General features: G+C 37.8%; 1 protein-coding gene and 1 non-coding gene across 2 annotated transcripts; both read right to left on the reverse strand.

Moving 5' to 3' along the window:
• Positions 1 to 5,030: 5,030 nt before the first annotated feature.
• TRNAT-UGU lies at positions 5,031 to 5,102 on the reverse strand. The gene has a single exon. It is a non-coding gene; the product is annotated as a tRNA-Thr (tRNA).
• Positions 5,103 to 6,155: 1,053 nt separating this feature from the next.
• Positions 6,156 to 23,288, reverse strand: LOC109154268 (putative late blight resistance protein homolog R1A-10). The gene is made up of 6 exons (XM_019302094.1): positions 21,078 to 23,288; positions 20,916 to 20,968; positions 19,455 to 19,533; positions 6,884 to 6,985; positions 6,696 to 6,773; positions 6,156 to 6,457 (listed from the first exon to the last, which is right to left on the reverse strand). The coding sequence occupies exons 1-6, from the start codon at positions 22,980 to 22,982 to the stop codon at positions 6,440 to 6,442; spliced, it is 2,235 nt and encodes a 744-aa protein (XP_019157639.1). The 5' UTR covers positions 22,983 to 23,288; the 3' UTR covers positions 6,156 to 6,439.
• Between the last annotated feature and the right edge of the window lie 1,352 nt (positions 23,289 to 24,640).

A 24,640-nucleotide genomic window follows, 5' to 3' on the forward strand; every position in this document is an offset into this window, starting at 1 on the left:
ATATATATATATATACACACAAAGATATTTTCCTTTTCGCGCATCTTCTTCAATAATGAAATAATGAAACCAGTTCACCGTTCTCTCTCTCCTTTCATTCATCGAGTTCTCCGTTAGGGAAGACCAAATCTGTTAAAAAAAACATAGTTAAAAGATTAAATTATTAATTTTAAAAGTCACCGATCGAAATTAACACGCCCCCTTATAGACCAAAAGTGTAATTTGCTCTATTAACATATTATACAAAATACTTTTATGACACGTGTCTACGTGGGAGCGCACATATATGAGTTAATTATATATGTGAGCTCAGGTATTATTTCTGATCCTCCACACAAATAATGGTTTTACAGAAGAGCTAAAATATTTTGACTCAAAAATTTCAAAATAAATTTTTAAGTGATTATTTTAAAAATGTTTTTTTCATTTCACCATTCTCAAACCTTCCAAGCTTCATTTCTTAACACATTTTTATGAAGGATATTAGTTAATTAAGAAAATCATGTTCTTCACCTTTACCCATTCCACAAAGATTTTCTTCATTCATACTAAGCTAGAAGATATATATGATCTTATAACCTTTTAATTTCTATCTTTCCAAAGCTTCAGGTATGTATACATAGAAAGATGTTCATTCTCCTTTTACGTCCTAAAACCTTTCTAAGTTCAAGATTGATGAGTCTTAATATATTGATGAACTCCAAAATGAGTCTTAATTTAGTCTATTATAAAGACATTCTTCCAATCTATTATAAAGACATGCATGTACAAAAAGTGTATCTAATTAAGTCATTTTTCAAATGGTGTAAATACTTGGGTTTGTAAGAGGCAGGTTATACATCAAGTGTGGTTATGATGACATAGTGGCAACCTTGGTAACAAAATGGTGAATTTGTTGTACCCTAACTACAAAGGGGTGACGATCGTAGAAGTGCATGCCATTATGATATGCGCAAGGGACTCATGAGACAAGGGTTGGGGTTGGTGTTTTGTTTCACCTGGTGCTACGAAGGATTGAGATTCATGGAAGCGTCATCACCACAGTGAGAAGTGTGAACTAATTGATGAAGGGTGTTCATCGAGGATGGTAGTAATGCCCACAATTGAATAGGTGACTTGGAGAGTAGAGTTAGCAGACTTAGGTCGTGGAGTAGGTGTTGCCGATCCACTACACTACAAATTCGATCAGTGTTCCTCTTTCCTTTACAGGGCATTTGGTTGGAGAGGGGGAGGGGAATTACTTGGGAAAGGAATTTTGCAATTCCATGGGAGATGAATTATTAGGAATAAAGTGGGAATTTAAATTCCAGTTTTGGTTTACCTGAATAGAATTAGGAATTTCAATTCCAATGTTTGGTATACATGGGAATTGAAAGGGAATAAGTAGTATAAAGTCCAAAATGCCCATTTTTGTTGTGGTATTAATTTTAGATTAAAAAAGAGAGGGGTAATTTTGTCTCATCACTAGCTTTTTTCTTTCTAAAATTCCAGGAATTAAAATCGCAGGAGGCAGGGGGGGGGACATGGGATTTTAATTCCATGAAAATGGGAGAATTGCAATTCCATGGAATTGCAAATCTTTCAAACCAAGCTAAGGAATTTTATGACATTTGGAATTAGGTGGGAATTAAGTGGGAAGGGAATTTAATTCCCTCCAACCAAACGCCCTGTTCAGTGGTCTAAATTTTAAATTTTAAAAAGGAAAAATTGCATTTTTTCTCCATGAATAGTATGTTTATAACGTTTTTTTTTTTCCTTAAATTACTCATGTATCCACATTAGCCTCTCGGTTATTTTGAAAGTGATGATTTTTCCCACTCACTGTTAAATGGGGTCTTGGACAGTTAAAATAAGGACAAAATAAGTATTTCAAGTCATTTTCCTTCTCCAACAAATTATTACTTGTATGTGTAAATTTGCAAATATTATAATTAAAATTTTAAATTAATGCTAGTAACAAAATTAAGACTTAAACAAAAAATTAAAAATAATGAATTATTTGTATTTAAGTTTCAATTATGTTACTAGCATTAGTTTAAAATTATAATTATAATTATAATCTTTGCAAATGATGTCGGTTCTTTTTCGCATTTATTCTTATTTTCACATATAAGTAATAATTTTTTAGAAAAGAAAAAATAAATGAAATACATATTTTGCTCATATATTTAAAAGTCTTAACACCCATTTAACATAGAAGGGGAAATATCTCTACTTTTAAAATAATTGATTGGACTAATATGAATACATGAATAATTTAAGGAAGAAAATCGCTATAAGCATATAAGTTTTTTTTTTTTTTTTTTGAACACTACTGACTCTATTACAATGTAGTATCTGTTCATACATACTTTCTCAAAGTATTGAAGCACAAAGAGTCAATGTTCCCACACTGGGGTTCAAACCTGAGACTTCTCATTTGAGAAGTTACGCCGCTCGACCACAAGACTTTCCGTCAAAATTGCTATAAGCAAATAATTAATGGGGAAACGTGCCATTTTTTCTTTTAAAAATTTATAGAGTCAAAATCTAACAAATCAAAATTGCAACGACATGTACCAACATTTGAAGTTGGGCAAAATACTTCTTCCTTGTATTGCCAAAGTGCAATTATTCCTATAAACAAACAAAAGCTTCAATTAGATCCTTCATCTATTCACTTGTATGCAACTAAGTCCATAACTTCTTAAATTTGTGCAATCATCTTAATTTGTAGGTAAAAACAAAGTAATAATCAATTTAAGGATTTGATTGAAGTTGTTTTTAGTTCGAGAGTCTAATTGCATTTTGACATATTGTTGGAGGGCTTATTTGACCCTTAACCCTATAGAATTTTAATTTTTGATGATAAGAAATATTATTATCTAGCATAATTTTTTTAAAAAAAAAATGCATTGGACATAATAGGTATTGTGTTTCAAAAAAAATAAAAAAGATTTAACTTTTAGCAATTGTAATTAGTTTTTCTTATAATTTCTTCTGTTATAATTAGATTTAATATCAATACCATAATAAATGAAATAGAAATATTTTGTTGGCACAATAAGTGAGTTTTTCGCACTTTTGGTCTCACGACTATAGTGACATTATCATGATTGATCCGACTTTCAAACCTTACAATATCGGTCAACGACTATTGTTTTTTTAGCAAAATGGTCATTCCAATCCATTTTTCGTCAATTTCTTGATAATAAAAAATTAACCTTTAATTTCAAGCACGGATAAAATGGACATTTACAACTTTTAACCTATCATTCTGCTTACCAAAGTGCCTGGGTGAAGCTACTGAAACATCTCTTCATAATTAATTATTGGTTTTTGAACTATATCTCTTTCTCAATAGTTTGGAATTATTTTATTTTGGGTTTATGAATTAATTATTACTCTGTATGTTTCATGTTACATATGAATAATGAAGTAATAATGGGACCTGCTTTCAAAAAAAAAAAAAAAAAAGTAATAATGGGACCTGAAACATTTTATTTATCTCAAAAATAGGAAAATTAAACCATGAACTCCTAAACCACGTACATGCCCTTTCCTATTTGGCTGTCCCTCTCTAATACTTTTACATAAAATTTTGATTAATCTAGAATTGAACTACTATTAGGTTACAAACAAGAAGAATTGTGCATGTTATTTCATTCATGAGACTTTTTTTTTTGAAGGTCAATCTTGCGATTGTATTAATGAATCAAAGCCGAAATAGCGTCAGGTGGGATAGCATCCCAGTACATAGCTTGATCCTGTGTAAATGCTAACGTAGCTAAAGTATGCGCATGTAAATTAACCTGTCTAGAGATGTAATCCAAAGTAATACGATTAAATAAAGACATAAACATTTTCAAAAAATAAAAAATAAAGACATAAACGTTCTGCACTGGTCAATCGTGACCCCAACGTACGAATGGATCGGCGTGTGATGGTGTCGGATAATTGTAGCCAATTCCATGCAATCCGTGAGTAAACTTACTGATGTGTTGTTTCGTTCAAGTAGCCAGGATAGTGCTTCCTTGTATGCCTGGGCCTCCGCCATAAGTGGTGAAAAACAAATCGGTAATTTGCCATTCCTTGCTGCCACGAAAGAGCCATCTGGCGCTATTATTATCATGCCGTACGTAGCCTCGTCCGTGTCGTGCCGGAAACCCGCGTCCACATAACACCGTGTCATTCATGAGACTTAAGCTTGAAATTTTACCTAGAAATAAATTTAGTTATTTTTAATTCCATTCATTATTATTGGATTTTAGAGTAGAAAGTGTTATAGACTTATGGGTAACACTTGTGTGAGACCGTCTCACGGGTCTCAATCCGTGAGACGGGTCGAATCTTTGACCTCATTAATCAAAGTTTCGACCCGTCTCACAAATTGAGACCCGTGAGACGATCTCACACAAGTGTTTGCTTAGACCTTATAGTTAAGCACTCACTTAACAATGATAGATTAAAGAAATAGGTATGAGGATAGGTTAATAGGGTCAAAGTACCTGCTAAGTTCATGTACTGAAGTGTTTTGTTCATTTTAATCCCTATACTTTAAAATTTAGAACAATTAAAGACAAAACTTAACACTGTTTATTTTTTCCATTAAGTTTGTCCACGTGGCGTTCGATTTGCCATGTAAGATTTTGTAACATGGTATTGCCATGTCAAGTTTTGTGATCTGGCATAAAACAATATTAACGGAAAAAATAAACTTGACATGGCAATACCATGTCACAAAATCTGACATGACAAATCGAACGCCACGTGGACAAACTTAATGAAAAAATAAACGGTGTTAAGTTTATCATTAATTGTTCTAAATTTTAAAGTACATGGATTGAATTGAACAAAATTAAGGTACAAGGACTAAAATGACCAAAACACTACAGTACATAGACTGGTTAATTGACTAAAACACCTCTAATCAAGTTCATTTATTACTCCGTACTTATCAAAGGATGGAAAATCCAAATCCTCCCCTCGGCCAATCAACAAAATATTTGGAGTTGTATTTTGTCAGATCTGAATATAATAATTATATATTATGCCCCAATGCAGGATTGAACTACAGACCTTCAGTTTACAAGACTGACACTCTACCACTGAGCTATAAGGGCTGGGTATTAATTACCAAACCAAACAAGAATGCACACATTTGTTGGCGATTTCTTTACAAAACCAACAAGAAAACAGTAAGCTAACTAACCACATTGTTCAAAATAGGAAACAAAAATGCTCTAAGAGGAATACTTTTACACATTACAGCTACTGAGAAGTTCGGATTTGATTCCTCTTATCTTGTGCTATTTAATTTCTTGATTATGAAACAACTATTGCATCATTAGGAACATTTCCGACAAGAGTGATAATACGTGGGCATCATCCACATGATGAACTAAAAGACGAACATAGAAGCAAGCTGGTTCACCTTACGAGAAAATGATCATTTAATTTGTATATTTCTTGACTAAAGTTAACAATTAGCAAAAACCATCTCAAAGTATTTACCAATTTTGGCATTAAAACACCACGTGCAACAGAACCAAAGCAAATAGGAGAAAATGCTTCTTCTATTCTTCTAAAGTTTTCTTCTTGTTCTCAATTGCAAACCATGTTGAAACAACAGACATCGGCAGAGCTCCCCAAAATGGGATTTGATAGAAGCTAAACTCCGTATTAGCCGGAGGACAATCTGGGTATTGGTTACCCGGGGCTCGACGAAAAAAGTTTTCCTTCTACTCCAGAGCCTTGTCTTTGCACTTCCCTTAGTAATGACAGAAAAATTATTAAGTTTAAATAAATCTAGAATGTAATTGGTTATTAAGGCATTTGATTTGATTTGATGTACATATTCCACTACTGGAAATTATGGAATTTTTGACCACCTGAAAGTGATCTTAAATCAAAATGAAACCAAAAACTAGTCGGGAATAGCAACAAAGATTTTTCCGGATACCAAAAGTGGTCGGAACAAGACTTTTGACTTAATTTAAGATCACTTTCAGGTGGTCGGAAATTTAATAATTTCCAGTAGTGTTCCAAAGGGATACATACATTGGCTTCTTGAATTCCTCAGTCATTTTCTTCTCAGAGCTTTCATCACTTTCTTCTTCAAAGCTTTCAACACTTCCTTCAGTGTTCTTCAACACTTGGGGTATGCTTATCAACAGTTATGTTCTAAAACATTTCAATATGTTGTAAAAAAAAAATACTGAATTGAACAGTGGATTGTTACAACTTAGCCATGGTGTCATTGGAGCAGAGAAACATCATAGCACACACAGCTGAATTGTTCAGATCAAATAAAAACCAAAAATACAACACATTATATTGATGCACCAGTACGTACTGACCGAGGTTCAATTGAAGAGTTCAATTGAAGAATTGCAGCAAGAAATCGTAGCTCAGCTCTCTGTTTGTTTTATCCCGAAAGCGAGATGATGAACGTCATACTTCAATCTGCTGCATTGGACTGGCTCAGCAATGAACTCATGAAAGCAACAGAGAACTTATTCAGAAATGATCATGACCTTTCTTCTTTATCCACTGTTTCTTCTTTGGAGCTTTTTACAGTTTCTTCTTCAGAGCTTTCATTATTTGGCAATTCAATCTTGAAAGTTAATTGAAAATGAGAAAAAAAAAAATAATACATGGAATTACAAGACAGAAAATTAATATTTTCAAATAATTAACAATAATTATAGAGAAACCTTAGATCTTCCAACAGATTCTTCTTTGGAGCTTTCATCACTTTCTTCTTCAAAGCTTTCGTTATTTGGCAATTCAACCTTGAAAAGTAATAAAAAAATGAGCTAGTAAAAAAAGAAATTTAATAAATGGAATTAGAAGGAAAAAAAATCTAATATTTTGAAATAATGAAAATGAATTAGAGAGAAACCTTAGAGCTTCCCACACATTCTTCTTTAGAGCTTTCCACACTTTCTTCATCAGAGGTTTCCACACTTTCTTCTTCAAAGCTTTCATTATTTGGCAATTCAACCTTGAAAAGTAATAGAAAATGAGTACAAAAATAAATACTTAATTAATTAAATTAATACATGGAATTAGGAGGCAGAAAATCAATATTTTGAAATAAAGAACAAGAATTAGATAGAAACCTCAATTCCAACTTTACGAACACGAAGTGGACAGTCTGCCATTCCCTCAAACAATAACTTGTTTGCAGAAGAAATCTGCTTTGCAGAAGTCACAAGAGAAGAATAACAACATTCTAACACAATTAACTTTAGTATTCCAATTTTTGCAAAATTCAGTGGAACTTGTTTCAATTCCCAACAATATCTTAAGACTAGGCGCTCCAAAATTGAGAAATTATTAGAACTTGCATTCCAATGTTCGAGATTTGAAAGTGAAATAAGAAGTGCCTTTAATTCCCGAAAGCCCTGCTCCGATGGTTCCCACGTTGGGCCACAAAAGGCAAAATCTTTTAGTTTAAGCACCTCAAGGTGCGGCAACTTGCCAATTGTGTCCATCTCCTTCCACGGAAGATAAGTATACCGAAGTGTCAACTTCTTAAGGTTTGGTGGAAACCCTTTTGGTAGATAAAACGCTCAACTCTTCCTACTTCAAACTTTAACTTCTCAAGTAGATGTAAATACACAAGGCTCCCTAGATAGCAAGGCGCCAATTGGCCTTCAATGAAAATACCAAGTTCCCTTAGGTTTGGAACCATTCCTAAGTTTGGTTTTCTATCGGAGCTAGCAACTTTCAACCAATAAAGAGTTTGTCGCTATGGTTGGATTTGACAATAAAACCTCCCTTCCACTCGCCATGGGCATTCCTGAGGATGCCGCCATAACCTGCCTTTTGAGATGAAATTTTTACACTCGCATCTACATTTAGCGTCCACTCATGGTTATTGGAGTGATTCCAATTGGGGTTGACAGATTTGCGCATATGGATGTTTGAGCTATCCCTTTGCTTACGGTTAGACGTAGAATTGATTTCCTTTGCCGCTTCTAGTAGTGTAACAATCTTTCTACTAGGATCAGTTTCTTCTCCCTTGAATAGACCATTGTTGCGCCACCTCCATATCCACCATAAACTGACAGCAAACATGGTAGGTCAATCAATATCATCGTTATTTATTCTGCTAGGTTTGATATTGCTTTCAATCTAAGCCTTAAAACTAGGCAGTTGGGTGTTCCAACTCCCTGTCATTCCTTGGAGCCCATTCCAGACTTCTAATGCTTTTGGACAAGATCTGAAAATGTGTTTCGTAGTCTCTTCCATTCCAGGGCAGTGATGGTAGTCTCATTGGGTGGTGAAACCTCTTCTTCTTCATTTAGCATTGCCCATAACTCTATCATGGTGTAATCATTCTGGAAGTTGATCCAGAAGAAGAAGGAGCAAACGACATAGTATGATGCCGCAGCGGGTAAAGTGGTTAGCCATTGAGCAAAACGCAGTCATTTGAAAAGGAAGTTAAAAGCACAGTTAGGGGATTGTCTAATGACACTATTTTACTAATGTCTGTTTGTTAGTTAGAATCAATTTTTTCAAATAAGCAAAATGTGTGTACTAAGACTCTTCATTTAGTTTTGTAATGCAGAAATAGTTTTCTTTCTCATCTCCCCCCCCCCCCCCCCCTCTCTCTCTCTCTCTCTCTCTCTCTCTTAAGTTCTAAACCCTAGGATCGTGTCATCTGGTATCAGAGCCCTCAAATGGAGGCACACTTGAATCAACTAGAACTAGTGGTGGCCGATCTGAGTGGTCAGATGGAAGCTCAGAAGAAGACGACTACAGATCTGATGGAAAGGCTGACAGCTCAAATGGAAAATCAAATGGGAGAATGGAAAAATGAGATCGTGGAAACGATTCGACTCAATCGTCCACAACCTCTAATCATGAGCTCTGTCCCTGGTGGATCATCAGTAAATGGGATCTGAAATGAACTGCCAAATTGTGCACCACCAAACTCAGAGGCTAGGAAAGCACCAGCAGTGCAGTTCAGTAGAGGAATAGAAGGAGGAATAGGTGAGGTTATGGAATCGGGCAGTGAAGTAGATCCGGAAGTGGGTGCAGATTGGACAAGAAGGGGAGTCCAGAGGCCAGCACCCTTAAGGCAAGCTAGAGAGCTTCCATTAATGAGGTACAGATACGATTTCCCTCCTTTCGATTACGAACAACCTAGGTTATGGATTAATAGATGTGAGAGATTTCTATTGATGTCTCACATTCCCATAATCGAAATAATGCATGTATTGTATGTGAATCTGACCGGGAAGGTGAGTGTGTGGTTTGAGGGATACCTGATTGGCATGGAGGGACCTTTCCAGTGGTCTCATTTTGCAGATGCAGTATGTAGGAGGTTTAGAGAAGACAGTGGGGCAGTAATGGAGGAGTTTGCTTGCTTTAAGCAGAATGGAGGGGTGATGGAGTTCTTAGACAAATTTGAGGAATTTAGAAGCCTACTTGTCCAAAAACATCCCACCCTTACTGACTTGTATTTCTTGGAAGCATACCTAGCCATATTAAGACCTAATCTGAGGTGTTTTGTCAGAACCTCCCAACCAAAAACTCTAGCAGATGCAATGTGGATTGCTAAACAACTTGAAAAGGGTTTAAAATCCAATGAGCAACAACCAAAAGTATCCTTCCCATATACAGCTAAATCACCCCCAACTACACTTAATCCTTCCATACCTAAGCCTTATAACACAAATTCAGCCTCTAAGACTTATAATTCCCAATGGTCCACAGCCTCCAACAATTTGAATACCACTGCAAAGACTAGGGTACAGTTAAGGGAACAAAATAAGTGTTTCAAATGTTTTGAACCTTGGCAACCCGGGCACAAATGTAAAGGGGTTACTCTTCATACTATTGAGGAGGGTGAATTCCAAGATGCATCTGATGAATTAGTTAGTGAAGAGCAGGAGGGAACTGAGGACAGAGAGCAAGCTAAAGTCTCCCTTTATGCTATGATAGGTGGTGAAGGACTGAATGCCATCATGCTACTAGGGGCAATCCAGAAACAACTAATAGTAATTCTTGTGGATAGTGGAAGCACACACAGCTTCCTTGACCCCAAACTTCTTCCACACCTAAGAATTGAACCAGAAAAGGCTCAAGTACTGAGTGTAATTGTAACACCCCTAATTTTTAAAACTTTTAAAGCTTATGAAATAAAGGCAAATCTATTATAAGTTCCCAAACAGAGCATAAACTAAACATAATAGTCGGGGTGCTATGCCACATTTGAGCTGGAGAACTCAGATGCACAAGCTAAACTATCCAAACATAAGAAATCCTCAAATCAATATTCGATACAACTTCAAGGCACGCAGGCCGATAATTGAACTAATCTAACTAAGTCCAGGCTCTGACTAGCGCGTTCCAAAGCTAAGGCTCATTACCTGAAAAACATTCGGTATAACAACCGTCGGCGAATAATGCTGGTAACCCACTCCAACGCGTTAAGTACAGTATAGGTAGATATAAGAAACTCATTTTGAAACTGGAATACATATATACTTAAGAAACTCTAATTTAAATCCGAGAGCAGACTCAACCAAGCAATAACAGATACTTTCAACACAATTAGACACAACCATAAAGATTCTAGCATGCATCCTAAGGTTATACGACTACGCAATACCAATCATATCATTATTCAGTCATCATCACACAATCAACAACAAGACACGTAATGGTGTGCACACATATGGTGGTGCCGCAGGACCAATCACATGCCCATACATGAGGGTCAACGCATATAGCTCTGACACGGCCCCGCAACACTTTAACTTGTACCACAGCACAAGGAGATTGATCGCAACCAATCAATGAACCGCAGCTCATTTGTATCATAAATGTTTGATCGCAACCAAACGGTGGACCGCAGCCCTATTATCATATATGTCTGATTGCAACCAGATTATGGACCGCAGCCCTATATATATATATATATATATATATATATATATATATATATATATATATAACACCCGATTGTTCTCAACCGATCCAACTGTCTGTATAGCCGACCGATCGCAACCAGTCGGGTTAATACCTGGTGGTTCTCAACCCACCAGATAGTCATTATAGCCAATTGATTGCAATCAATTGGGTTATCATGCACAACAACATAGAAGCCAAACAACATGCAACCCACATTAACACATAACGAGGGGGAACCCTCGGGGAACACGTAACCCATCATAACTCATATGTAATAAACTACATTAACCCACCCATAACACTCCTACGGGATCATACACCTTCCTCCTAGGCCAACGGGATACCAATTCATCTAGCTTGCAATACACAAGACTCTTTTGTCCTAAGAACGGTACCCGATACATCAAACTAGACTCACACACGACAAACAGGGTACAACGGAACACAACGGGACACAGGGAAACAACAAACGGGGGAAAATATCACCTTACCCACCAACTTTCCAGCGGGTCGACGGTGGGTGGAGGACCACCCGCCGGCGGCGGCTTCAATCCCAGCGGGTGCCCGGTGGGCAGGCAGTAATCGGGCAAGGGCAGCGGGTAGGTGGCAGGCACCCCTGCCCCCACCTACCCCCCACTGACTCATATGTAATATTTGGTCCCGGGATCTTTCGTGAAACCCGAAACCATGTCCAGACACATTCAAATATAAATGACAGCACCACGTATTCAAGTAACGGAATTAAACCAAGAATCACACCAAATACATCCTAACACGACTCCTAAACATGCCAAGACTCAACACCCGATCATGCAAAGTCCCACCCCAAACATACCAAGAATAACATAATACGAAATCTACGTTACTACCCTAGGGCTCTAGACATAATCAAAATAAATAACTTATCATGGCATCAAGAACATCAATATTATCACACAAGCATCAAGATTAACACATAAACATAAAGATTATCACATAAACACAATATGAACCCTAGGAAAAGCTCTATCACGACTCAAGAACAGAATCATATATCAAAGGAGCCAATGAATAAGATATAGCGAGGAAAATAGGTTTTGTTGAGACATGGGTTACCTCTTAGCCTTAATTAGTATCCTTGGCTACTAAGGTTCTTTCTCTAAGATCTTCTTCTCGTGGGTTCTCCTACGTTTGGTGACAGGGGAATTCCTGGGAATATCTTGTGTGGTAGAATGAATTGTGGTGGGATTTCTAAATTCTTCCTAAGTCCTTATATATATTTAGGAGTCCTAACTAGGGTCTGAATGGTAAGGATTCACTTATTCTATTTCTTATAGGACTAAGGGTTTGGTTTAAGGATAAGGGTCCATGATCCATGGTGGGCCACCTCAATTAATTAAGGGGATCCTAACCCAATCAAATCCTTTCTAAATATTATTAATGGTAATCAATTAAATAATTAGTCCGGGTTAGAGGCCGTAACACGGGGTGTTACAGTAATAGTAGCTAATGGGCAGCAGATGAGATGTGATGCTATTTGCAGAAAATTGTCTTGGCAGATTCAGGAGGAGGTGTTTGAAAAGGATTTCAGATTACTTAAGTTAGGAGGTTGTGATATGGTTCTTGGCATGGATTGGATAGACCAATATGATCCTATCCAACTCCATACCAGACCCCTTGGCATCTCATTCCACAAGGAGGGCAAGAAGGTGTTGTTGAAAGGGTTAACCAAGAAATCTAGCAGATTACAGGCAGTGTCCAAAAAAAACTTAAGGAAGTGGCAGAAGTGGGGGGTACAGGGGTTTTTGATCCACTGTGAAGGGTTGAACAGCCCAAAATAAAAGGTTGAGGACAACACATACTGTAAGGTGCTAGTCCAAACAGAATATCAGGAATTGTCTGACATGATACAGGAGTTTAAAGAGTTGTTTGAAGTACCTGAGACACTACCACCAAGAAGATTGTATGATCATTCTATCCCTCTAATCCTGGGAGCACAGCCTGTGAACATCAAACCATACAGATATTCTTTTGACCAAAAGAATGTAATTGAGGAGATGGTAGGGAAAATGCTCAAAACTGGAGTGATAACTGAAAGTGTGTCACCATTTGCTTCACCGGTGTTGTTAGTACCAAAAAAAGACAACACCTGGAGGTTTTGTGTGGATTATAGAGCCTTGAACAATATTATAGTCAAGAATAAATTTCCCATCCTAATTGTGGAAGACCTTTTTTCTGAGCTAGCTGGGTCCAAATACTTCACCAAGTTGGATTTAAGAGCAGGATACCACCAGGTTAGAATGAGGGAAGGAGAGGAGTACAAAACCGCCTTCAAGACTCACCAAGGGCTCTATGAATTCAGGGTTATGCCTTTTGGCTTAACCAATGCCCCAGCCACCTTTCAAGCATTGAGGAATTATGTGTTGAAGCCCCTATTGAGGAAATATGTGCTGGTCTTCTTTGATGAAATTTTGGTATACAGCGCTGAATTGAAGATATATTGGGAACACCTCAGAAAGGTCCTGGAACTGATGAAGACTCATAAGCTACTGGCTAAGCTAAGTAAATGTTCTTTTGCACAAAAGGAAGTGGAATACTTAGGCCACATCATATCTGAGCAAGGTTTACACACTGATCCATCCAAATTGCAAGCTGTGTCTGAATGGCCAAAACCTAAGTCTATTAAGGGGCTGAGGGGATTCCTAGGATTAACTGGACATTATAGGAAATTCATCAGGGCCTATGGGATGATAAGCAGACATTTAACAAGCATGCTTAAAAGGGATTCCTTTTTGTGGACAGAAGAATAATGCATTTAAAGAGCTGAAACAGGCATTATGCTCATCTCCTATCCTAGCTCTACCTGACTTCCAGAAGACTTTTGTAGTGGAAGCAGATGCTTTCGATAAAGGCATGAGACTAGTATTGATTCAAGAAGAGAGACCCATTGCCTATTATAGTAAGGCATTTGGGGACAAACAATTAGGGTTATCAATTTATGAAAAGGTACATGGACATCATCAATGTAGTTGAGAAGTGGAGATCATACGTATTGGGGAGACATTTCATTATTAAGACTGATCACCATAGTCTTAAGTTTCTCCTGGACTAAAAAATCACAACTGCTACTCAACAGAAGGGGTTATCCAAGCTTTTGGGCCTGCATTATACCATCCAATACAAAAAGGGCAGTGAAAATTGTGTTGCTGATGCCCTTTCCAGAAGAGAAGTGAACCAAGAATATGAGTTTAATTCTATTCTGAACATCAGGCCCAAGTGGATGGAGGAGGTGGCTAATAGTTTTGAAGAAGATGAGTGGGCTCAGGAACAGCTGACACCAAGCTTAATCAACCTTGGCAATGACCCTAAGATATCTATAGTGGAAGGGCTCATTAGATACAAGCAAAAGCTTTATATTGGTTGCAAGGGGAACCTGAGGCTTAGATTGATTTTGCATATGCATGATTCTCCATTAGGAGGGCACTTTGGCAATAAGGAACATACCAAAGACTAAAATCCTTGTTCTACTGGAAAAAAATGAAAACAGATCGAAGTAAAGACAGTGGTGGAAAGCTGTGATACTTGCCAAAGATGCAAGTCTGAGAATATTGCCTCCCCTGGGTTGTTACAACCATTGACTATTCCTAATCAAGCTTGGAAGGGAATCTCAATGGATTTCATTGAGGGTTTACCTAAGTCCCAAGGAAAGAATGTGATTTTGGTGGTGGTGGATAGGCACACTAAATATAGCCATTTTATTGCATTAGTTCATCCCTATTCTGCTAACATTGTAGCTACATCTTTCATGGAAAATATCTACAAGTTACATGGGCTACCTATAGATATTGTAACTGATAGGGATAAAATATTTCTCAGTAAGTTCTGGCAAACCATCTTCAAGCAGTTACAGGTTCAATTGAGTATGTCAACTGCCTATCACCCTCAATCAGATGGCCAAACTGAGAGAATAAACAGGTGCCTAGACACTTACCTAAGGTGCATGGTATTCAACAAACCAAAGGCCTAGCTTAAGTGGTTACACTTGGCAGAATACTGGTACAATACCAACTTCCATCATCCTTACAATGCACTCCATTTCAGGCTCTTTATGGCTACAAACCTCCTATGTTAGCTCTGGGAATTGAGCAAGTAAGTGGAAAGGATGGGTGGGTAGCTAAAATAGAAGCTATGATAGCAGTACTCAAAGACAATTTGAGAATAGCTCAGAGCAGAATGAAGCAGCAAGCATACAAAAGAAGGAGCGAGTGAACATTGCAAGTTGGGGACTGGGTGTATTTGAAAATCCAACCCTACAGGAAATTATCAGTGGCTGTAAGAGTCAAGCTTACCTCCAAGTACTATGGACCCTATCAAGTCATTGGAAGGATAAGACCTGTGGCTTATAAATTGGCCTTACCTCCTAGTGCCCAAATCCATCCGGTATTCTATGTATCTCAATTGAAAAAGAAGGTGGGAGAACAGATAGCACTCCAGTCTGATCCACCTACTGTGGGAAAGGAAGGGGAAGTACTTGCTGAGCTAATAGCAGTCTTAAACAGAAGATTAGTGAAGAGGGATAACAAGGCCGTAACGACAAATCTTGGGGCAATGGGCCAACTTGCCAGAAGAAGCTGCGACCTGGGAAGACTTCTACCACCTTAAGAAGCAATTTCCTGGGTTTGATCCTTGGGGTCAAGGATCTTTGCAAGGAAGAGGTAATGTAATGATTTCGGAAGTTGATCCAGAAGAAGAAGGAGCAAACGACGTAGTATGATGTCGCAGCGGGTAAAGTGGTTAGCCATTGAGCAAAACACAGTCGTTTGAAAAGGAAGTTAAAGCACAGTTAGGAGATTGTCTAACGACACAGGAAGTTAAAGCACAGTTAGAAGATTATCTAACGACACCGTTTTACTAATGTCTGTTTGTTAGTTACAATCAGTTGATTTAAATAAGCAAAATGTGCACTGAGACTCTTCATTCAGTTTTGTAATGCAGAAACAGTTTTCTTTCTCATCTCCCTCTCTCTCTCACACTCTCTCTCTCTCTCTCTATCTCAAGTTTTAAACCCTAGGATCGTATCACATGGAGAATTGTCCACATCAAAGTCTTCATTTTGGGGGAGTTTTAATCCTCTATATGTGCTTCCAAATAGGGTCCTGCACAGACGAGACAGATTCATGAATCGTGTTATACGCCGATCGGATAGAAAACGTACCTGAAGGCTCCATGCTCCATGCAACATCGTCTTCTCCATCCCTGAGTTCCACCAGTTTGAGCTTCGTCTTTATACTCGCCGGAATGTTGGTTAGCTTTTCCCATTTCCAACCGGTCGTCGTATCCCAGAGTTGAGACACCAGGTCGTTCTCTTCATCTTGGCCGATATTGGTGTTGTAAACATGCAGAGGTTCGGGGGTGATCCAAGCATCCTTCCAGAACCGAGTTCCTTTTCCACTCCACACAATGTGTTGTAAATTCGCTGCAACTAAGGGCATGGCAGCCGTGATGCCCCTCTACACATTTGAAGATCCATTCTCGGATTGGAACATGTTGATACCATGTTCACCTCTAGCATATTTCGCTTTAAGAATTTTTCTCCAAAGGGTTGTTCTATCAATCAACATTTTCCACCCTAGCTTAGCCATAAAAGCAAGATTAGTATCTTTAGAGGACCTGAGGCCAAGACCTCCCATTCCTTTGGTTGGGTCACTTTGTCCCAATGAATAAGATGGGATTTTCTATTATCATCCGTATTTCCATAAATAAATTTCCTGATTCTTTTATCAATTGCTTCCCAAATTCCTGCAGGTAGGTAAGTGGTTTGCATGGTGTAGTAAGGTATGGCTTGGAGGACTGATTGAGCAAGAACATGTCATCCCGCTAGAGTGAGAAACTTAGCTTTCCAGCTGTTTAGTCTTGCATCAATTTTATCAAGAATGGGGGCATACAGGTTAATGGTAGTCCTCCCATGAATCGAGGGAACTCCGAGGTATTTTCCTAGATTTGGAGTAACTGGAATCCCTACAATTGCACTTATAGCATTCATTTCTTGGCTGGTGATGTTTTTTTAGAAAAAAATCTGAGACTTATTTAGGCTAATTCTCTGTCCTGAAGCTTTGCTGAACCTTTCCAAGAATTCTTTGATGATTAGAATTTGATCCTGAGTAGCTTATACAAAAAAGACCAAATTATCAGCAAAAAATAAATGAGAAAAGGGTTGTGCCATACCTGTTGGTCTTTAGACCTTTCCATCTCTTAATTTGAATTTTCTCTTTAATAATATGGCTAAGGCGTTCCATGCATAGAATGAAAAGGTAAGGAGATATTGAATCCCCTTGTCTTATGCCCCTGCTAGGGTTGATCCAATCTAGTTGATCGCCATTCCAGAGAATACCAAGTCTCGGAGTTTCAACACAATGCATAATGTTTCTGACCCAGGTCTCATTCATAACAACTTTTTGGAGGGTGTCACGGATGAAGTCCCAGTTCAGTCTGTCGTAAGCTTTTTCAATATCCACTTTTAAAATTATATAGCCTTTCTCACCCTGTCTCGTTCTCATGGAATGGAGTATTTCTTGGTACACAAGAATGTTATCCACAATCTGTGTCCCTGGGACGAAGCTGCTTTGTTCAATGCCGACCACATCTCTTAAGATTGGTTTAATGCGATTAGTCATTGCCTTGGTAATAATTTTGTAGAGAACATTACATAGGGTGATTGGTATGAACTGGCTAGGACTAGCTGGGCAAGCATTCTTAGGGATGAGAGAAATGAGAGTGTCGTTCATCCCTTCCTCCAGTCTTCCTTTTTCAATAAAATTCTTTACTTTCTTGTAGACAGAAGTGCCTACAATGTCCCATGATTTCTGATAAAAACAAGCATGAAAACCATCGGGCCCGAGGCTTTTAACGGACTCATTTCAAAAAGGGTTGTTCTTATTTCATCAATAGTAAAATCCTTGTTGAAATTGTTCCAAAGGTCATCCGGAATAGTTGGAAATGTGCCACCATGCAGCGGAACAGTTTCCTGATCCGAATCCTTTGTAAAGAGGGAAACAAAGAAGTCCTTGATTGTAGCTTTTTCCTCCCTTGGACTGTGTACGTGAGTGCCGTCCTCATTAAATATCCGCTAGTGTTTCTTTTTGGATTTGCAGATTTTTGCAGCAGTATGTACGCTTTCCTCTTTAGAGCTTTCCATACTTTCTTGTTTACAACTTTTCACACTTTCTTCGTCATCCATAGTTTCTTCTTCATATCTTTCATCACTTTCTTCTCAAAGTTTCAATATTTGGTGATCCAACCTTGAAAAATGATGGTTTTATTGGGACCGGGTACAGAGATACAAAACGGGGGTAGGGCGCTAGGCCCAGAACAATGCGTACAAAAGCCCGAGGTACAGGCCCAGAATGGCGGCCCAAATACAAAGAACAAGGCCCACAGGATGGGCTATAGCTAACTATGCTACAGGTAGGAATCGAACCCAGGTGACTGAATTGACAGTATGAGATCAAGACCACTAGACCGTTGTGCCTGTCGTGTCTGAGTTGCCATTTGCTAAGGATCCAGGACCCCTATTTATAGCATACCCCTCTCCTCCATTGGCGTCCACGTGTCCCACGTAATCCATCACCACTCCCCCATTTATCGCTACGCAAGCGGGCACGTTCACCGTGGCGCTACACCATACCGCCTGCACCACGCGATCCCGGGAATGCTCACCGCCCCGCACCCCCTTGAGAAAGGGGGGGGGGGTGCCGTCGACGGGGGCGCACCGCCCCCGCTGGCCGCGCCTCGGCCTGAGGTGGCCGGCGGGACACGCCGCCGGTCAGTCGCCGGCCGGCCATGGCCGGTGGTAGAGCTGCCCGCCCGAGATTATCGGAACAAATATATGCTGTTGCGCTTTGATACACATGTGATGGTGTGGTCTGATAGTCTTGGTCTCACGTTGCTATGCGGGAGGGCGTGGGTTTGAAACCCATTGGCTGTGCCTTTCCTTGTTACCCCTTTTTACCATGGCCAGGGGCCTTTACTGGCCGCGGTAGTGGGGTGCTGCCGGCACTACCGGAGGCGCACCGCCGCCGGGAATCCGACGGGCCGCCACTCCGGCCAGCCGCCGGCGGTTAAGCCCTAGAAACTACTTCTCTCTTGGGTCAACCTCTTTTCTTCACCACCCCAACATGGGTCCATACTTTCCAATAAAATGGATCCCCGGGATCCCATATCCCCATCACGAGTCCCCCACTTCTTTTAGGCATCTTGATGCTTAAAGGAAGTAGAATTCGGTATCACCACCTCCTTTCTTTCCCAAACTCAACCTCTAACCCCCAAGCTTTCATGATATCCCCATCACAAGTCCCCCACTTCTTTTAGGTATCTTGATGCCTAAAGGAAGTAGAATTCGGTATCACCACCTCTTCTCTTTCCCAAACTCAACCTCTAGTCCCCAAGCTTTCATGATATCCCCATCAAAAAGTAATAGAAAATGACATAGTAAAAAAAATAATTAAGAAATGAAATTAGAAGGAAGAAAACTAATATTTTGAAATAATGGGGATGAATTAGAGAGAAACCTTAGAACTTTCCACACTTTCTTCTTCAGAGCTTTCCACACTTTCTTCTTCAATGCTTTCATTATTTGGCAATTCAACCTTGAAAAGTAATAAAAAAAATGAGTACAAAAATAAATAATTAAATTAATACATGAAATTAGAGAGTAGAAAATCAATATTTTGAAATAGGTAAAAACTTGTGTGAGATCGTCTCACGGTTTTTGATTAATGAGGTCAAAGATCTGACCCATTAATCAAAGATTTGATTCATTAATTAAAAATTTGACTTATCTCACATATTGAGATCCATGAGATGGTCTTATACAAGTGTTACCCTACTTTGTCACCTTTAATTAGTTTTTGTAACAATTACCTTTTGGACAGTAACATAGCCCTTGAGACAACACAATTCAATATTATTTAACTTTTCAACATTCAACTCATTAATTATTCTCTTATATTGGTCCACTCTTTCATAAAAGATAATCTGGACTGGCTATGATAAGTATTTGAGTCAGATCTAAAAGAAGAGTCCATCCAAAAAAGTAGTGCAATTACTCCAATAGGTGAGAGAACTTTTGAGTAAAGGTGTGCAAATTTTGGTAAAAATTTGATTGATCGACTTAACTAAAGAACTTCAGCTAATCATTTTTAATCGAAATAATTCGGTTTGATTAATGATTATAAATTTTATAAAATTTTTGTTAACGGTTTGAAAATATCGATTAGCCGAATTAACCGATCGGTTAATCGAAATTAAATATATATATATATATATATATATATATATATATATATATATATATATAGAGGTTAACTATTATTTATATTTACACTTTTTAAATTTATGCTTTTATATTTATAGTGTTGTTATTGTCTATTTTCTTATAGATTTATTATTATAGGTATTGATGTAATTGGTAATGTTAATTTTTATTTATAATTTTAAAGATTAAAAAATTTAGTTTAAAAAAAAACTTCGATTACTCGGTTAATCGAAAAAACTTGGGTTCGGTTAATTCGCAAATAAAAAGTTTGGTTCGGTCACACAGGGTCCTATATGAATGCAGGTTTCATTGGCACCAAAAAGCATTTGAATATGTTGTAAAAGAATAGTGAATTGAATAGTGTGGACTGTTACAACTTAGCCATTGGAGCAGAAAAAACATCATAACACATTAACACAAATCTGAAATTGTTCAGATCAAATGAAAACCAAAAATACTTTCTGTTTGTTTTCTTCCAACCAAAGAGACAAATCACCACCAATCTGGATTGGACTGGACAATTAAGTGGCTAATTTTATCCACATCATAAACATTTGCCAGTGCATCATCAACTCATGAAAGGCAACAGACCGGAGAACTTATTCAGCAATAACCTTTCCACAGTCACTGCACTTTCTTCTTCAATGCATTCCATCACCAGAATAACTTCTTCAGATATTTCATCACACACTTATCAGCTTTCATCATTTCTTCTTTAGAGCTTTCGACACTTTCTTCTTCAGAGCTTTCAATAATAGGCAATTCAACCTTGAAAAGTAATTGAAAATGAGTAAAAAAGCAAATAATTAATTAATACATGGAATTAGAATGCAGAAAACTAGTATTTTGAAATAATGAACAAGAATTAGAGAGAAACCTTAGTTCCAACTTTACGAACACGAAGTGGAGCCTTTCCCTTTAATGTTCTACTTTTTGCAGAAGAAATCTGCACTGCAGAAGTCACAAGAGAAGAATAACAACATTCTAATACAATTAAATTCAGTGTTCCAATTTTTGCAAACTTAGTTGGAACTTGTTTCAATTCCCAACAATATCTTAAAACAAGGCGCTCCAAAACTGGGAAATGATTAGAACTTGCATTCCAATGTTCGAGATTTGAATGTGAAATAAGAAGTGCCTTTAATTTTCGAAAGCCTTGCTTCGATGGTTCCCACGTTGGGCCACAAAAGGCAAAATCTTTTAGTTTAAGAACCTCAAGGCGCGGCAACTTGCCAATTGTGTCCATCTCCTTCCATGGAAGATAAGTATAACGAAGTGTCAACTTCTTAAGGTTTGGTGGAAAACCTGTTGGTAGATTAAAGCGCTCAACTCTTCCTACTTCAAACTTTAACTTCTCAAGTAGATGTAAATACACAAGGCTCCCTAGATAGCTAGGCGCCAGTTGGCCTTCAATGAAAATCCCAAGTTCCCTTAGGTTCGGAACCATTCCGAAGTTTGGTTTGTCATCGGAGCTAGCAACTTTCAACCAATAAAGAGTTTGTAGATCTTTTTTGACTAAGCAAGGGAGATACTGTGAACATCTCTTGTCAACATGCAAATGCCTCAATTGTGGCAAATCCAAAATATCACATGGCAGTTGCAAAGGACATTTTTCAATCCATGAAGTAACTATGAGAGTTATTAAATTCTTAAGCTTGAAAAATCGAAACTCGTAAAGAGAACCAATGGTACTTAAAGCCAAGTATCTCAAATGAACCAAGTCTGTTATTTCACGAGGCATGCCTTGTGAGCATTTAACTAATGATAAATCCAATACTCTTAGCAATTTCAAACATGGGTATACAAACTTGCATTTTGAATGGATTACATCTTTACCAAAGCAGAGAACAGAATGGATTTTATTAGGACTGCAATTCCCATAGCTCGCCCGAGTGATTGGCCAATGACTTGTTTGACAACTTAACCAATGACTAGCCTTTGGAGCATGGTTGTCATTGATAATGCACAATGTATTGCCATCAATTGCTTCTCTCACACAAACCTCGTGCACTCGATCATGAATGCTACATGATTTAACTTTGCCGTCAATACTTAGCTCATTAATTTGAACAAGACTTCTATTAATGAGATCATGCAAGTAACTCTCTCCCACTTCTTCCAAACTCATATTCTTATGTGGCTTTATAAATCCCTCTGCAAGCCATAAGTTGATTAATTTCTTAACAGGAATGTCACTGTCTTCTAGAAACACACCAAAATAACGAAAGCAAGCCTTCAAATGAATAGGTAAGTACTTGTAGCTTAATGAAACTATTTCTGGAATTCTTAAGCGATTACTATACCTACAATCTCCTTCCAAAGTTCGGGCAACATCTCCCCATATTTCTCGAGACCCTTTTGATGTTGCCAAAAGTCCGGAAATTAAAACAACTACTAGGGGTAATCCACCACAATCACGAATAATGCGTTCCCCAATTGGCTTATATTCACTGGGAACACATTGGCTTTGCCCAAACACTTTCCTTGAAAATAATTCCCAACGATAGCAATAACTTAGAGGCGTCACTAGGTAGGGAATCGTACTTAAGTATTCAGACACCTCTTTGAACCGAGTAGTTACTAGGATTCGGCTTCCGTTAAAATTCTCTGGAAAATATCCTTGGATGGCATCCCATGCAGCAGTGGTCCATATGTCATCTAAGAAAATTAAATACTTCTTGCCCATCAAACTCGTGCTTAATTCCTCAGCTATCTGAGCCTCATCTATGTTGTAAATTTCACTAGTGATCGGTGAAATACAACGTAGCAAACCAATGAGCATCTCTTTGAGGTTATGAACTTTAGACACAACTACCCATGCTCGAATGTCAAAGCTAGGAATAGTAATTGGATGCTCATAGACTCTTTTGGCTAATGTAGTTTTTCCAATGCCTCCTTCCCAACGAGTGGCATAACTTGTAGTTTCAGCACATATTTCCGAAACTTGTCAATGTTATTATTCTTCAAATGGTTAAAACTGATCCCATGAAGTATGAATAACAGAGCCGGTTAACTATCGTCTCTATATCAGTGTCGAATTCTACAATCACTTCATTCTCAGTCTTTAAAGCATTTTGGTAGGTATCACAAATTGTGATGTTCTGTTCCTCAGTCTCTAAAGCATCTCTTCTGTTTTTGTCCAGGATACAATCTTTAGCAAACTCAATATTTCTTACTATTCTTTTCAAGCGATGATGAATATCTTCACAAGGCTTAAATGCAGCATTCCCTTCCCAGCAATCTGCCGAATAGAATAGTCTCCGAATATCTTGAACTTGGACATCTGTATACTGTATCCAAGCCATGGTGTCCCCATCATTCATTTTCGCCTTACATTCCATGAAAAAGGCTTGCAGAAAATGGAGATTGTAAGACAACAACTCAATCGTTTCACGCAGTGGCACCATCATTAATCCTCCAGCAGCCTCTACTATTTTGGGTTCCATAAGGTTTTGCTCTGTAGCCTCTAATATTTTGATTAGAGTGGTTAGAGCATCAAAATCCATTGAACTTCTCCAAAGTGTTTCTGGAACTCATATCAGAGTTATTAGTCTCAATTACGTAATTTACTGACCAAGAAATTAAATGGAATGCTTATAACAATAGAATTAAAAAGTATTCTTTTACTAGCGACACTTAATAACCATCACTAAAGTTTAAAGTAAATATTAAATAAATATTAGCAATGGTTTTAGAAAATTGTAGCTAAATCCGACATATTATTTAGCCACGGTTGAATAACGGCCAGAAAACACAATTGTAGTGGTTTGTAACCGTGGCTAAATGGCATATTTGGTGTAGTGAGTGGCCTGGTGCATGCAATGCAAGATGGGTTAAAATCTAATCTGCTAGCTGATGAATTAATTATTTATAGTACCCTCAGCAAAACCATTGCATCTTCCATTTTCTAAATTTGATGTGATTCAACAAAAAATGGAACCATTACAAGTTTTTTTTTTTTTTTTTTTTTTTTTTTTTTTTGTACGCTGAGGAGCTATTATATTAAAATTTTAAAGGCATATATATTGCATATAGAGTCTGCTATATATTAATTGTTTGTATGAAAATTTTTTAAATCTATTATATTACAAATGAAAATAAAATTATTTTTACCACTCTTACCAATATATATTATCTTATTGATCTCCCAAACAGAGCCCCAAGTCTTTGTGAATACATACATAGATTAGTGATCATATGAGAACCACCCCTTTCCCATAAAACATGAGAATTAATATGATGCATTATTAAACAAGACAGATCTATGGATGAGATTAAATGATGAATTAAAAACACGTGTGTGCATATGGAGGGTTAGGCATGTGTGCATATTAGGCATTTGTTCTGTATTCATATCTTATGTTGCATACAACACACACTACTGGAAATTCAGAAATTTCCGACCACCTGAAAGTGATCTTAAATCAAGTTGAAAGTCTT

This window comes from Ipomoea nil, unplaced genomic scaffold (genome assembly GCF_001879475.1).
Source record: "Ipomoea nil cultivar Tokyo-kokei standard unplaced genomic scaffold, Asagao_1.1 scaffold2616, whole genome shotgun sequence".
In the NCBI taxonomy this organism is placed as follows: domain Eukaryota; kingdom Viridiplantae; phylum Streptophyta; class Magnoliopsida; order Solanales; family Convolvulaceae; genus Ipomoea; species Ipomoea nil.